Below are 14539 nucleotides of genomic sequence, written 5' to 3' on the forward strand. Positions count from 1 at the left end.
ATCAAAGCTGGCTCATAGTCAGGGAGATGAAGATCTCGTACTGAGGTTTGACGGGATCCTCTAGATCCGACGGGTATTTGAAGAGCCGTTCAACCCTAGATCATCCGTCCGAGATGGATGAGTTGAACGTTGACAATGAACTCCGGGATCGAGAAGGAGCGTTGGGAATCCGAATTCTGATTTCTTGATTGCCTGAAGATTCGTGGGTATTATGCCGCGCCCGACCGCCCTTGGCGCGCGCCTACAATTTCCCTTGGGCTTCAGAGGTTAACAGCCACTAATTTGCGCCGATCAGCTTTACAATCGGATTTCGCCTGTGTTTCTCATCGTGGGCATGCCAATATCCCTATTTCAGACTTAAAGTACCTGCCAATACAGACTTCCACGCAAACCTACAACGTCACGAGCTCCAATGAACCGATATCGAAACGCCCCAAGGCTCGGAGGCTCCAACTCCAACAAGGCCACCGCGACCACACTGTGCCAAAAATGCCTCGGACGAGATATGTGCCCTCTTCCACTTGATTATCAGACTTTTGACTAACTCCGATCCACGGCACTATAGCTTTGATTGCAAGGCATCCGCGCAAGAGCGCCCATACATCCCGCGACCTTCAAGGACCCAGCAGCTACTGAATCCAGAATTGATGCCCAAGCTTTCAAGCGAGAATCCAAATGAGCTGCTGCGGAAGTAAGTTTACATATATATTTATCATTTCCGCACTTTCTTTTTCAAGAGAATACACGCTAACCTGTATGAAGAGAGGGTGTAGCGGATGAACTACTTGCTACCCGGGAGGAAGAGCGTGGCCGGAAGAGAGACCTTGACGATATGACAGATCGCAACGCTCAGTCTCCGGGGCGGGCTAGGTCCCTCTCAGTGGAAACGATATCCACGAATCGATCCTATTCCTCGTCTCCTCGCCGCAACAAGCGCGGCGCAGCCGACAGAGGCCGCCGAGATGATTCATCAGCACCGCCTGCAAAGTCCCGAAAGAGACGCTACAGTGATTCTACCGAGGGTTCTTCTGGGTCAGTCCACTCAGGCCCAAAGGACCGCTCACCCTCCCGGGAACGAACTCGGACTGATGATCGAAACACTCGGCGACGGAGACGAGAATCTAGCCCCGAAGAACGAGGTCGCCACCGTAGAGCAGGAAGACATAGCGAGCGAAGAGACCGCCGAAGCAAGAGTTTGGATAAGGATCGAGTGGAAGAATCACGTGCTACGGCTCAGGATGTTCCCAAGGACCGATCATACCGTGATCGAGCAAGCCCACCACGCCAGTCTCAACATGAACGGTCTCGGCCTGATCCCATAATGCAGAAGAATCAGCCTCCTCGGGAACGAAGCTTGAGTCCTTTCAGTAAGCGCCTTGCTTTGACTCAAGCCATGAATAACGGACGGTAAAATTGAATTGAAAAACTACTCTGCAACATTGGGGCTTTTTACGGCGCAAGATCTTGATGGGGGACCTGGCGCCAATTCGTGTTCCATCAGATATGTACATGACCGAGTGTATCATTAGCATCTTCATTGCGGAGTTTGGAAATATCTGTCACTCGACAGCGGAACTAAAAAAAAGAGAAAATTCAATAATGATTTCTGACGACACTGAGATACATGCCCATCGAGAATCTTAAATGCCAAACCCCCAACGCCTCACTTTTTGCGCAATATGCCCATGGCATCAATTGGACGCCTCAACCAAGACAACAAAAAAGGAATAAGTTAAATGGACAGAATATGGACAATTACAGGTGGAGGCACAAGACCTAGATGACGATCGCATTCCTGCAACCAAGGGTATCACGTTCAAATCGTTTCTTCGTCGCTCTTCTCTTCCTCTCGCTCGCGCATATGGATGCCCTCAACAAGCGTCTCACCCTCCATGCCCACTTCCTCTCCCTCTTCGTCTCCGTTAGACTTAGGTCCCCGTGCCTTCGCAGCACGCTTCGCATCCTCTACCCTCTGTCGCACGATTCGGGCAATTGCATTTTCCGTCCGTACATTGAGAATCTTGAGCTTTTCGTCCAGATCGCGCTTCAAGTCCCAGTTGGGTTTCTTAGGTTGTAGTTTGAACAGATCAAGGGGCTCATCAGCACCCGTGTCCTCCTTGGATTGCTCCGCTGTGGCCCTTGCAATTTCAGCCGCCTGTGCTTCCAGCGTCACCTGGCCCTCTTGCGGGCCTTGCTCGAAGCCCAGCTTAGGCCCGCGGGTCTCGGGGTCGTAGTTGCGGCCAGACAGGTATTTTGCGGTCACATCTGGCGTGGTGTCGGCATCGGGCAGCTCCCGGTCTACTGCACCGGCCTCGTTTGTGTCTTGTTCGGGTTGCTTGCGCTTCAGAGCTGCGAGCTTGGCGAGCCGGGCTTTGCGGTCGGTGGATGCCGCATCAAGATTGGCATGGCTTGACGACATGTTTTTGAGTGAAGATTGAATTGACGACGGAGAGTATATCTGGGCTTGAAGGACAGGAAGTAAAGTGACTGACGTGATCGGAAGAAAGTCCCAAGCTCCTCCGCTGCTTTGAAGTTGAAGGACGATGGAGCGATAAAAGTAGATGTGGTGCGCCACACACTAGCCACGGCAAAATCGGGCGGAATGCGGAATTCAACTTTCTGTCTGGCATTGGCCTTTGACTCCTCCCCCATGCGCCATACTTGACTTATTTTCTTCGTCTTGGTCTTCTTCCCCCAATGTCTGCGAATACAAGCTTCTGAATGTCATCGTGTCCGCACCAACTCGTTCGGTCCCGTCTCAACGGGTTACTCTCACCACAATGTCGGAGCGCAGGCCGATGGTATCGGGAGTCGGGGACAGCGAATGTCGGTCATAGAGTGCGCCTCTCCACATACAATGCCCCCGCAATATTAGAGCCCGGCGTAACGCATGATACTCCTGACCCCGTGTCATATCAACACAACCGCGGTTCGACAAGCAGTTCACATCCACCGACAAGTGAACAATCAGATCAGGTCGCAAACGATCGGTATGGCATGGGCCATGGACAAACGAAACCTCCAACCCAATCTCGAAAGTCGTCACAGACACCGATTATAACAAATGATAAAATGAAGAAGGTCGCCTATGTGCGGCAAGCCGATCCCAAGCTTGTGGCCATGGCGGCCGAGAGAGTCAACCGCGAAATCTTGAACAAGGGTAGACATTTGACCGACCGAGGGTTATACCTGTCGCTTGCGATGCGGATGAATTCGCTTTATACGCGTGATCTGGGACTCCGCCAGTGGAAGGAGGCATATGGCGCAATTCACAAGGCCAAGACATATGGCCGCGAGGTCTTGCACAAAGCTGCATTGCCAAAACTGAGAGAAGATGGCGAACAACTGCTAGCCTTGCTACTTAATGACTGTCAAGGCAAATTTCGAGAGGCATGGCTTGCAATGAACCGTGCTACCAGAGCCTGGGCCTGGCAACGCCTCGCCGGTTGGCTGCTGCAAAATAACCCGGCAATGGCCTTGGAGTTTTTACTCGTCACGACCGAACCACGGGATAAACCGGATTTTACTATGGTTGTCGATTGTTTGGCCTACTTGGAGAAATTTCATTATGAAGAGCTCCGGGATTGGACGAAGGGTGTCCACACATTCGAATCGGTTGTTGCGACTTGCCTGGATCCGAAGGACTGGCCAATTATCTCCCCACCACAAAAGGGCATACGCTTCTATATTCGCCGAGCAGGCTTCTTAGGTGTCTATGAGAGTTTCCGTTTAATGAACGAGCGAGGCATCACCATGGAAGCACAAACAGCACTTTGCTACATGTACCGATTCACACAGCTGAATGACGTGGAATATGCCCTCAGGGCTCTCGAATTCATTCCCAAAATCAATGACCCTGGATTTTCCATGGACTCTGAAGGCGTCCTACGGCACTGTTGCAAGCTTTTGACCCTGGACACTGTTGAGGATAAGGCTGGAGGACGCAATTTCCGGATCCTCCCACGGCTTCTTAAAATGGGTGTCCAGCCGGACCGAGACATGATGAATATTGTACTCGCCAATGCCTACAAGACCGGTGACCCTCAATTGGGTGCGGACATGCTTCAGTTCATGAAGAATCACCACCACGATTTCGATTCTTATACATACTTGACACTCCTCACTGACGCGGTGTCTCGAGGTGACCGGGGCCGTGTGGACGAATTGGTGCGGGAAGTTGAGATGCAAGAGGATATACGAAACAACCCATACATTTTTAGCAAAATCTTCCACGCCCATTTCACTTTTACCGCCAAGCATATTGACCCCGAGAGCGACCCCGCCGGAGTTTTCTACTCTATGCTGGACATGTACAACAAAATCCACGACATCACACCGCTCAAAGAACTCCTTCTACTCCCTCCCCACTATACCGCGCCGCCAACTCAAGGACTTGAAGTCAAAACCCCACCTTCTCCGGTATCCTTATTCCTCATGATAGCAACATTCTTCCGTTGCAGGAATCGGATATCACAAGTGCATCATATGTATGACAGATTCCGCGAGCTCGTGCAGCAGGGCCACCCATCCATCGCCCCTCTGGTCGAAACTGACCACGTCTATAATGAATTCCTCATTGCCTTCCGCAAGAGTAGCCGTGGACTACGGTCAAGTATACGCCTTGTCGAAGACATGCTTGACGCATCTGCCCTGCCGAAAGAGACTACTGCTGGCAAGCCTCTCAAGCACGTCTCTCCCACGCCTCGCACTTGGACTATCCTCCTCAGTGCCTTCAATTACAGTCGCCAGCCCGATGCCGCTGAGAAAGTCAAGGAGATGATGGCCAAGCACGACGTGGAGTACAACCAGGTGACCTGGAACACCATCATCAACGGATACGCGAATGCACAGGACATCCCGGAAACCGCTAATGCAATCAAGAAGATGGAAAAGGATGGCTTCGCCATTGACCATTACACGATGAAGAGTTTGCGTTATCTCCGAGACCCCGAACGTCTCTGGGTGGCGATCGAGGAGATGGATGAGGGCCTTGATTTAGATGGAACCCATAAGCTTCTCACTCTCGAGCCCGCATCTGATGTGCACACTGATCAGAAGGAGCAAGACGAGCTGATTGACAATGGGTTAGAGAAGTTGGAGTCAAAGTTGAAACCTAAGATGTAAGATAGGATACCCATTTGTCTTTTACTGTCGCCTTTTGTGGGCCAAGCAACCTGGAAGCATTTCGGACGCATTGGTGTTAATGTGGCTTTGAACTTTTTTTTTGTAAATTTGAATATCATGTACTATACATTGCATCATCATGAACTTGGTCGTCTGAGTGTCTCGTTGCATCTGAAGATGTCACATGGAGTGGAAGAGTAGTCTCATAATCCTCACCCTAAGATTACTTGAGGTGTTGACTGACCACACACAACCTATTGAGCCCCCATGAAAACTCCCCTTCCAACACCCATTGAGATTTAAGCAAGGTTAACCACCGAAGAAGATTGAGACCTGCATGCAATATCAGTATCTTTCTTCATATATCTGGGCTTGTGGAAGAGGGAACTTACTGCCATCACGACACAGCATATGCTGACGTACGGACTTAGTCGCTCTCCGACTCGGGCACACTTCCAGAAGATCCCAAAGATTCTACAACCAGGCAATCGTTCAGTCTCCTATCTTTCTGCATCTCCGGATGCGCATCTTCAAGTGAGCACCTACCCATTCTGGTTCCGGTCCATAATCCCGGGCATTATCGAGTGCGCATAGCTACTCGTGCAAATTATCAAGAGAATCACAAGCAGCAAGGACTGGAAGTTGAAAAGAGCGGACTAGGTGAGTGTGACAGTCAGCACATTGTGATCATATTGTCATTGTGGCTCCGACGCAAACACCGAGTCACATATGATCCCCCACCACACAGCAGTGCCATAAATCCTGACATGTGCATGAACTCACCATTTTGTGTAGCTGTGAAATCTTCGCCCGTCACTTGGGCAAAGAAACAGAATTGCGACAGTAAGTTGCCAGATATCTTGCATGTGCCAAGGTTGCTAACCAACCCCATAGCATATTCTGCCCGCCATGTCCGCCAAACGCACAGGCCAAATGTCCAAGCGGGTATCGTTTTCCCTGCCGGGCGAGAGCCCAACAGCTCCTTCCACACCAACACCGCAACGTGTCTTGACACACACTGGATTGCCCACTCCAGACACGTCAACTCCAACCTCGACCCGGCACTACCAAACTCCTCCCACCGCGTCACCCACTCCAAACCGCCAGCTGCAAATTCCGAACACTCCCACTCCAAACGCTCGCCTCCAGACTCCAACCACCGTCTCTTCCACTGCAACCCCAAACACCTTCTCTCCTTCAAGTAGTCACTTGCAAACCCCAAACAGCTCCTTGTCAATTACAAAGACTGGCTTGCCCAGCCCGACTCGCACTCCGTCGCGCCAGCCTAGCTCCAAAAATCTTGTCTCCAGGCTCTCACCAAATTGGTATTTCAATGAGCAAGACACAGAGCTAATCCGCGCTGGATACGAACCTCAGTGGTCTGGCAAACCAGCCGACACAACATCTACCTCCACAGCAAAGGGCAAGAAAGAGCCCGCAACTAAGCCCGCCATGGCCGAACCACGCGCGCGCATGGCCCGACACAAGGGCCAAATGAACTTCCAGAATGAGCGTAAGTTCCTGCAGCTCACGCGCATCCGTCGATGAAAACTACCAAACCAAGCCCAATACTAACCATCTTCATAGTTCGCCTGCTGCTTCTTGCCTACGGCGACCCCAGCCCGCACCCCAGCTTCCCAAACGAACCACTTCCCGAGACAGTCCGCGTGCTGGACGAAATCGTCACCGACTTTGTGCTGGAACTCAGCCACGGTGCTGCGCAAGTCGCGCACCACGCCCGCCGTCAGAAGATCAAGGTGGAGGACTTCCGCTTCGCACTACGTCGCGACCCGAATAAGCTTGGTCGTGTCCAGGAACTGCTGCGCATGGAACGTGAATTGAAGGAGGCCCGCAAGGCATTTGACCAGAATGATGATCAGGTTGCTAAGGAAGCTGGAAAGAAGGGTGCTGCCGCGGCGGCCGCGGCGGCTGCTGCTGGTGAGGACCCCGTGGCTGCTGAAGCTGCTGCTACTGCTACGGTTACCAAGAAGAGCAAGGGCAAGGGGAAGAGAGGTGCTGCGATCCGTCGAGGATCTGATGCTACTGAGGAGTCGGTTTCGAAGAAGCGCAAGACGATCGGCTGAATATGTACCCTTAATAATCCCCGCCTACTCCTGCCCAGGTGTTGTTGTGGGTGGGTCACGACGAACATGACTTAATGCCCAACGTGTTTTTCCTTTCTACCAACCAATGTACAATTACTTTTAACCATGAAATAAGCAGAAAATGCAATGAGACGGATACTTGAATTGCAATGCTCACTTTACTATAGACAAGAATAGTCGGCCACTTATGCGATCATAGTCTGGTGGTCTCAGGTAGTCTTCCCTGATAATCTTTTTGTGTCTTTTTAGTGGTTTTTTTTGGTTAACATAGTCTTTTTAGATATCTAGTTATATAGATATCATCTCCTCCTGCTCAGTTTATTGGGCAGACACTAGAAAAGGGTGACATCTCCATAGCACATACCTTTGAACACTAAGAGCAACACCACCATTTGTAAATTTGAGGCTGTTCCACTTGTTCGATGTTGGACCGCCAATTGCCTAGTATATCCCGAGGTCGTTTCATCCCGAATTTCCACGAATATGGTGCCATGATCAACCACTGGAAGTAGTACATCGCATGATGTTGTTCCGGAGTTCGTAGGTACTACCTACTATACCAACTCCATTGTTGCCCATAGTCAAATTAAAGTATTTAAGGTTCGGATCCACCAAGCCTCCTTCCCCACTTGGGAAAATGGAATATCAGCTTCTCACTTCCGAGGAGTTTCTCCCCTGACATCCTCATTCAGTACTTACACTAACCAGGTAGTCCACATAACGGAGGGCGCGGTCTCTGAGAAGATCATGCGTCGCATACAGGAGCCAGAGCCGTGGCATGGTGCGTCAACAGGCATTCTCCGCTGTGCATTCCACGTCCTCAGAAACATCCGATGCGGCTTCCTGGACATGCAGACACTCAACAAACCAACATAGCTTCAAAACCTCTACCTTTCTCCCAGGCGATTATGGTAATTGCCCGTCCGAGGTCATCTTATCAGCACCCACTCCAGTCCGCCATTTGAGCCTTCAGGGGAGCAAAAGATAGAAAGATTTCTCAGTGGACGAGCGAGGCAACAAAATCATCAAGGCTGAGCATCTCAGGAATAAATCCAAGCGTCTTCCATCCAGCTTGCTCATCGACAACCGTTGCTTCAGGCTATCACAGGTAGGCGGGTTCAGCCGGAAACAGATGGTCCGGCATTGCTCACAAGGCTTGAACCCGTTGTCCTGAATCAAAAGTCGTCCATTCAAAATGCACAAGATCAATTTGTATCAACGATGGTTGATCTCCTTGGCGATAAAGGTGTGTTTGCCCCACTAAGCTACATGCACCCAATGTGGGGTTAGGCCTGGGGCAGATCGTATAGATAGGCAGGTTGTGTCTGTCTTCCCCTCCTCTCTTCCTCGCTCCCTCTATCTCCGTTCACTCCACAATATAGGAATCGCATACCACTTTTCTCCATCGAGATCCCCTTTAGCAGTGATCAGAGAAGGCCGCCTCCTTCCCTCAGTATATGCTCCTAACTCCACCAAAATCTGACATTCTAACACCTCCGAAGAAAAGAATCGAATTTTTACCAAATGGCTACTGAGAACATCTGTTCAGCGTGTAGCTGGTCACCAGCACGTCAACATGCATGTCGTTACCAGAGCCACGTCAACCTTTTCTACGGCGTCAGCAACCGAGGGGTGTGGTCTCTAGGCTCAAACCTGATCCTAAAAGAACGATCTACCGAGCCACCCAACTTTGAAGTCCCTAATATCAGATTTTTGGCGTCAAAGACCTCAATTCCTATACCTCGAATCGTTGAAGAATGGCAGGAAGACGACGGGGCATGTTTTCTTCTTACCAGACGGATTCGAGGTCAACCACTGAGTGAATTGTGGCCGACGATGACATCGGCTGACAAAGAACGTGTCGCGAAGCAGACCGCTGAATACTTAATGATACAACTTCATGAGCTTCGCTCGAACCGAATGGAAAGTATCGGCGGGCAGCCAATCTACTCAGCCTTTCTTTTCCCGCATACATATGGTATTGGGCATGGGCCGTTTTCATCTGACGATGAACTATGGGCGGAGATGTCGTTAACCTTGAATGATCAAGTGCCGGAGCAAGTTCGTTCGAAATTGCGTCAGCGGATGCCAACTGCGGCTCCCTATACTTTTACTCACGGCGATCTGACCAATGTTAACATTATGGTCGAAAACGGTAATCTGGCAGGGATCCTAGATTGGGAATCTTCGGCCTTTTTTCCTGTTTGGTGGGAATTTACTTGTGCAGGAATTGGTCTGGGCCAAGATGATAAAGAATGGAAAGATTTGCTTCGCAGCCACCTGCCAGATCATACCGAGGCCCGCAATTTCTGGTTGGATTTCTTTGCATTACACAACTATCCTAACTTGAATGAGAGAGGACTGGCACTTCTAAAGGAATGTGATCTAGATCTGCCAGAGAAAGAAACGTGAGAATCAAAGGTAGCTCTTCCTGATTCCACAATTTTTTCTATCTGTAATCAGGAACCACGTCGATATGAGCACAACCCGACTTGCCGTCCAAATCAAGGTGACAGACTTAATATCTGTAATATCAATTGGGTATAGAGATCTCTTATTACATGCAAGTGTTGGAAAAAGAGCGGGAAGGATTGATCCTCCTAGAAGCAGACTCGGGTGTAGTTATAGCCATGCACCGCGTAGTCCTAGGGCATTAAAGGTTCTCACATGTCAATGGAAGGGACATAGGAAAGACAGCAGTACAGTTATAGCACTGGGAAGGGTGCGACTATACATATCATGCTATATCAAGCAATGGTAAACAGCGAATGTGATACTGTAGACTGGGATCTTGACTGACATGTTGCCCATGATATGTAGATCGACCTGGCTAACGACCAATAGCCAAGAGTTGTTTGGCTTACAGCCAACAGGAAATAGATGATATTTCCATAGAATTGAGACTATACAAAACATCATTGATCAACGACTACAACGCGAGCCTCTATGGCAATGGTCGGAATAGTAAATGGGAAATATACAATACGAAGAAGCTCTAGAACTTTTATGTCCATTTCATCATAACTGAAAACGCCGCGCCTGGAAAGATGCGACTTCATAAACCGGAGAGATGGGTCCTCAGCAGATCCATCTCTCATCTTCAACAGTCTAGACTCATCATCCCCGAATATTCTCTATCGTCAAACGGGAACGACATCGTCACCCTCATCAACTACCATCACGTTATAACAATCGCACTGATAATAAATCGGTCTCAATACCACAACATCATGCGCCGAAGACTATGTTTGGACGTCAAGACAGACCGAGTCCGGAAGCCGTTGATGGGACGTGACCAGGCCGTAGTCCGTGAGCTCCGGAGAGAACATGTAAGCCTCGCGAGGGAAAAAGAGGAAGCCGGGAAAAAGGAAAAAGGAAAAAAAAGGGAAGAAGGCGGTAGAGGGATAGTAAACAAAGAAGCGAAAGACCCAAAAGTAATAACGTCAGGGAGGAGTGAGATAGAAAGGGAAGAGAACGTGAGAGATATCGACGTCCACTTTAAGGGGAGTAGTCCTCTCGCAATTGGTCACATTATGCATCAGCATTTTTTAGCTGGGAGAAACCTCTCATGCGCGGGCTTCCTCGGCGCGGTCCTGGCGTGGGCGGCCTTGACCCTTGCCACGCTGGTTGCGCTGGCCCTCGGTAGCGGGGCCTTCGCCGCCACCGCCGAGGGTAAGCTGGGCGGTTGCTAGCCGAGTAGAAAGCTCCATCTGTGTGCGCACGGTGTTGGCGAGGTAAGAAACGACCAGGACGTCCTGGATGTGGTTGTTGCTGTGGAGAGTTAGCGTTAAGGAACACCAGGGAAAGTAATGCAGGTTCAACATACAAGTCACGCTCGATGTCAGCAGGCTCGACCTTAGGGGCGAGAGCGAGAGCATTAAGCAGGAACTGGCCCATGGCAGTCGAAGCGGGGGTCTCCTCGTCGATCACGGACTCGACGTAGCGTGAGACGCGGTCAACCATGGACAAGACCTCCTCAATGGCGCGCTCAAGAGACTCAATGTCGGAAGTGACGGAAGTGGAACGGTCCTCAGCATCCTTGGCGTTGGCGATAGACTCAAGACCACTCTTGTCGGCCTCGCCGTATCGGAGCTCGTAGGGAACGGGAATGAAAGCAGCGCTGTCGGCAGCACGCTCAGCGGTGACACCAACGGGGGCGGAAATATAGGCGCGAGTCTCGAGATCCTTTCCAGCCTCAGTAGAGACAGTCAGGTGGACAGCAGGGTGAGGCCAGGTACCGTCACCCTGGCCGCTGTAGAAGTTCTGGATCAAAGCGGAGAAAGTGTTGAGCTCAGAGGCAGTGGCGTACCAGCCAACCAAGACTTCGCGGGGGTTGGCCTTCAGGTGCAAAGCAAGCATCTGCTTGTGGTATTCCATATCGACCTCGACCTGGTCCTCAGCCTCGGAGTGGCCGACGGCGAAGGCGGATCGGACCTCGACCTCGCTTCCATCCTCAGATCGTGTTCCGAGGAGTGTACCGATGACTCGCTCCTGGTCGGCATTGCGGCGAAGAGAGTGGTCGAGAACTGAGAAGATGGCCTGAGGAATGAGCTTTACCCCTCAGATCATACACACATATCGCAACATACCTGGGGTTGAATGACCACGTTCAGAGGGGCAGTGGTAGGAGCGGTCCCCACGCTAACGGGGCCGAGGGGGCGAGCGAGATGAAGGAAAGAATCTTCGGCCATGATTAATTTGGAGATGGATGGAATATCTTGCAAGTTTCAAGATCCAAACTTCCTTCGTTTCTCGGAGGTTCAATTTTTCCTTAGAAGTGGAGTGAGCCGCTCTGATTGTTCCGATTCTGTTGTGTGTGGGAAATTTCGCGCTAAGATAAGATAAGCCCCCCAAAATTCTCATTTCGGCCAGAACAGCTTGGGAACTTGTCCAACCTGTTTAATTGTACCGAATATGCCTGCTCCTCGTGGTTCTGGTTCTTTTAGAGGAGCTCGAGGCCGTGGTGGCCGTGGACGTGGCCGAGGTCGCGGTCGTGGTGGTCAAGGTCGCAACTCCTTTGCCACTTCGCGATTGAATGAGTCCGAGTGAGTTCTTACAGTCTGAAGTCTCTTAACGACTGTGTCTAATTAGTACTAGATCAGACGACTCTTCTGGCGGAGAAGATGATGCCAGCGAGCAATCCCAAGAGGAATTGGATGATGACACCCTTATGGATGAGGGCTCCAGCAGCGACGAAGAAGACGAGAATACTGAACGCCCTTACAACGAACTCCTTCAGCTACTTCAACCCAATGAGTCAAGCGGACCAGCTCGGAAGAAGCGCAAGATCGCCACCGACCCAAACGCTGAGGTTCAAATAGCGCAACCCGCAGAGGAACCAGAGCAGGGCGATGATGATTTGGAAGCCCAAGCGCCGTCCGACGATGAAGAGGAGGAAGCAGACGAGGATGAGGACCCAACTGCTCCTTTTGAGAAGCACTTTGATCTCCGTGATAGTGCAGATCTGACCAAGCAGATTGAGCCTATCCAATCGAACAAATGGGCATCCGTCAAGAAAGAGGTGGATGGGCTACGACTGGTACATACTGTTCCCGACACAGGAGCAAACAGCGCACCAATCCTTCCGCCATTGAAGAGCACAACCAATATCAAGGTACGAAGAGCAGGCATGGGTTTTATATTGGCCCCAATGCTAACATGCAATTGCGCAGCTTAAACAAAAATTGAAGTCTCGCGCGGCCGAGATCCTGCCTAAAATCACCGGTCAAGCCCAGATCATTGCGCCATATGTGTTCAACTACCAAGACGTTCTCTACGGTGCCCGCACTACTTCCAATGCAAATGAGATACGCGATATTATGGCTTTGCACTCTGTCAATCACCTGCTGAAGACCCGAGACCAGGTCCTCAAAAACAACGCCCGTCTGGCCAAGGACCCCGACACCGATATCGAGTGCCGTGACCAAGGATTTACCCGACCTAAGGTGCTTTACATTCTGCCTACCCGACAGGCATGTGTCAAGGTTCTCGATGCGATCACTCGGATCTATCAACCCGAACAGCAAGAAAACAAAAAGCGCTTCACCGACTCGTTTTCAGCGCCAAATGATGATTCCTGGGAACACAAGACCGAGGATTTCCGGGAGCTCTTCGGCGGCAATGACGACGACATGTTCCGACTAGGTCTCAAGTTCACGCGCAAGACAGTGAAATATTTCGCGCAATTCTACAGCTCCGACATCATTCTAGCCAGTCCACTGGGTCTACGTACGATCATGGACCAGTCCGACGCCAAGAAGCGCGATCACGACTTCCTCTCCTCAATTGAGCTGGTAGTTGTCGACCACGCCGACGCCCTCCTCATGCAAAACTGGGACCACGTCGACTACATCTTCCAGCACCTGAACCTGCAACCGAAGCAAGCGCACGGCTGCGACTTCGGCCGCGTCCGCAACTGGTATTTGGATAATCAAGCCCGCCATGTCAGACAAACTGTAGTAGTCTCATCCTACATCACCCCCGAGATCAATGCGCTCTTCTCGTCCCAGATGCAAAACGCCTCGGGCCGTCTCAAAGCAACCCCCACCCACGCCGGCGCCATCACCGAGCTCCCACTCGCAGTCCCCGTCAAGCAAACCTTCACCCGCATCGACAGCACATCGCCCATTAAAGACCCCGACGCGCGCTTCAAGCACTTCACAACAACTATCCTGTCCACGCTGGTGAAGAACATCACGCACGGCCGCGGAAAGGGCGGGGCCGGCACCCTCATCTTCATCCCCTCCTACCTCGACTTCGTCCGCGTGCGCAACCACTTTGCTACCTCCACGCAGACAACCAACGTCTCCTTTGGAGCTATCTCCGAGTACACCGAGTCGAAGGAGGCTAACCGTGCCCGCAGCCATTTCATGTCTGGCCGCCACTCTGTGCTCCTATATACCGAGCGCGCGCACCACTTCCGCCGTTACCAGGTCCGTGGTGTTAAGCGTGTGGTCATGTACGGGCTCCCGGATAACGCGATGTTCTACGGCGAGATCGTTGGATTCTTGGGTCTTGATCCTGCGGCGTTGATTGAGGCTGCTGAGGGTGGTGTTCGTGCGCTGTTCTCGAAGTGGGATGCGTTGAAGTTGGAGCGCGTTGTTGGTACGTCTAGGACTGGGAATATGTTGCGGGAGAAGGGGGGTGACACGTTTACTTTTGTATGAATAGAGCTTGAGTATGCGTTTCCGGTAGATATTATTTTGGTCATATGGACTATCCCTCTATACCACTTCATCTGTTTTGTTGTTTGTATTGTGTCAGTCAGTTTCTGAGCTATTTTCCCTCCAAAAGGGCTATATTAAGTCCAA

At 51.1% G+C, this 14539-nt stretch overlaps 8 protein-coding genes across 8 annotated transcripts; 5 read left to right on the top strand and 3 right to left on the bottom strand.

Annotated features, from left to right (window-relative positions):
* Positions 1–412: 412 nt before the first annotated feature.
* N7525_011427 (zinc finger CCHC-type containing 10) lies at positions 413–1411 on the top strand (the record flags this gene model as incomplete). Its single annotated transcript, XM_061215489.1, has 3 exons — positions 413–507; positions 566–691; positions 763–1411. 3 exons carry the CDS (start codon positions 413–415, stop codon positions 1409–1411), a joined length of 870 nt encoding a protein of 289 aa, XP_061068001.1.
* Positions 1412–1816: 405 nt separating this feature from the next.
* N7525_011428 (CCDC12/cwf18 family protein) lies at positions 1817–2419 on the bottom strand (the record flags this gene model as incomplete). Its single annotated transcript, XM_002560580.1, has 1 exon — positions 1817–2419. One exon carries the CDS (start codon positions 2417–2419, stop codon positions 1817–1819), a length of 603 nt encoding a protein of 200 aa, XP_002560626.1.
* Positions 2420–2721: 302 nt separating this feature from the next.
* N7525_011429 (pentatricopeptide repeat protein) lies at positions 2722–5124 on the top strand (the record flags this gene model as incomplete). The annotated part of the gene is made up of 1 exon (XM_002560579.2): positions 2722–5124. The coding sequence occupies one exon, from the start codon at positions 2722–2724 to the stop codon at positions 5122–5124; it is 2403 nt and encodes an 800-aa protein (XP_002560625.1).
* A 309-nt stretch (positions 5125–5433) lies between these two features.
* On the bottom strand, positions 5434–5910 carry N7525_011430 (protein kish; the record flags this gene model as incomplete). The annotated part of the gene is made up of 4 exons (XM_061215490.1): positions 5434–5457; positions 5517–5598; positions 5671–5780; positions 5908–5910. The coding sequence occupies 4 exons, from the start codon at positions 5908–5910 to the stop codon at positions 5434–5436; spliced, it is 219 nt and encodes a 72-aa protein (XP_061068002.1).
* A 123-nt stretch (positions 5911–6033) lies between these two features.
* On the top strand, positions 6034–7208 carry N7525_011431 (putative transcription initiation factor TFIID subunit 13; the record flags this gene model as incomplete). The annotated part of the gene is made up of 2 exons (XM_002560577.2): positions 6034–6637; positions 6712–7208. 2 exons carry the CDS (start codon positions 6034–6036, stop codon positions 7206–7208), a joined length of 1101 nt encoding a protein of 366 aa, XP_002560623.2.
* Positions 7209–8753: 1545 nt separating this feature from the next.
* N7525_011432 (aminoglycoside phosphotransferase family protein) lies at positions 8754–9641 on the top strand (the record flags this gene model as incomplete). Its single annotated transcript, XM_061215491.1, has 1 exon — positions 8754–9641. The coding sequence occupies one exon, from the start codon at positions 8754–8756 to the stop codon at positions 9639–9641; it is 888 nt and encodes a 295-aa protein (XP_061068003.1).
* Positions 9642–10795: 1154 nt separating this feature from the next.
* On the bottom strand, positions 10796–11920 carry N7525_011433 (eukaryotic translation initiation factor 3 subunit F; the record flags this gene model as incomplete). Its single annotated transcript, XM_002560574.1, has 3 exons — positions 10796–11000; positions 11056–11768; positions 11819–11920. The coding sequence occupies 3 exons, from the start codon at positions 11918–11920 to the stop codon at positions 10796–10798; spliced, it is 1020 nt and encodes a 339-aa protein (XP_002560620.1).
* Positions 11921–12143: 223 nt separating this feature from the next.
* On the top strand, positions 12144–14395 carry N7525_011434 (UTP25 family protein; the record flags this gene model as incomplete). The annotated part of the gene is made up of 3 exons (XM_061215492.1): positions 12144–12274; positions 12327–12843; positions 12902–14395. 3 exons carry the CDS (start codon positions 12144–12146, stop codon positions 14393–14395), a joined length of 2142 nt encoding a protein of 713 aa, XP_061068004.1.
* Positions 14396–14539: the final 144 nt, after the last annotated feature.

The sequence above is a fragment of the Penicillium rubens genome (assembly GCF_028828025.1).
Source record: "Penicillium rubens strain IBT 27055 chromosome Unknown utg000004l_segment0_segment0, whole genome shotgun sequence".
Taxonomy (NCBI): domain Eukaryota; kingdom Fungi; phylum Ascomycota; class Eurotiomycetes; order Eurotiales; family Aspergillaceae; genus Penicillium; species Penicillium rubens.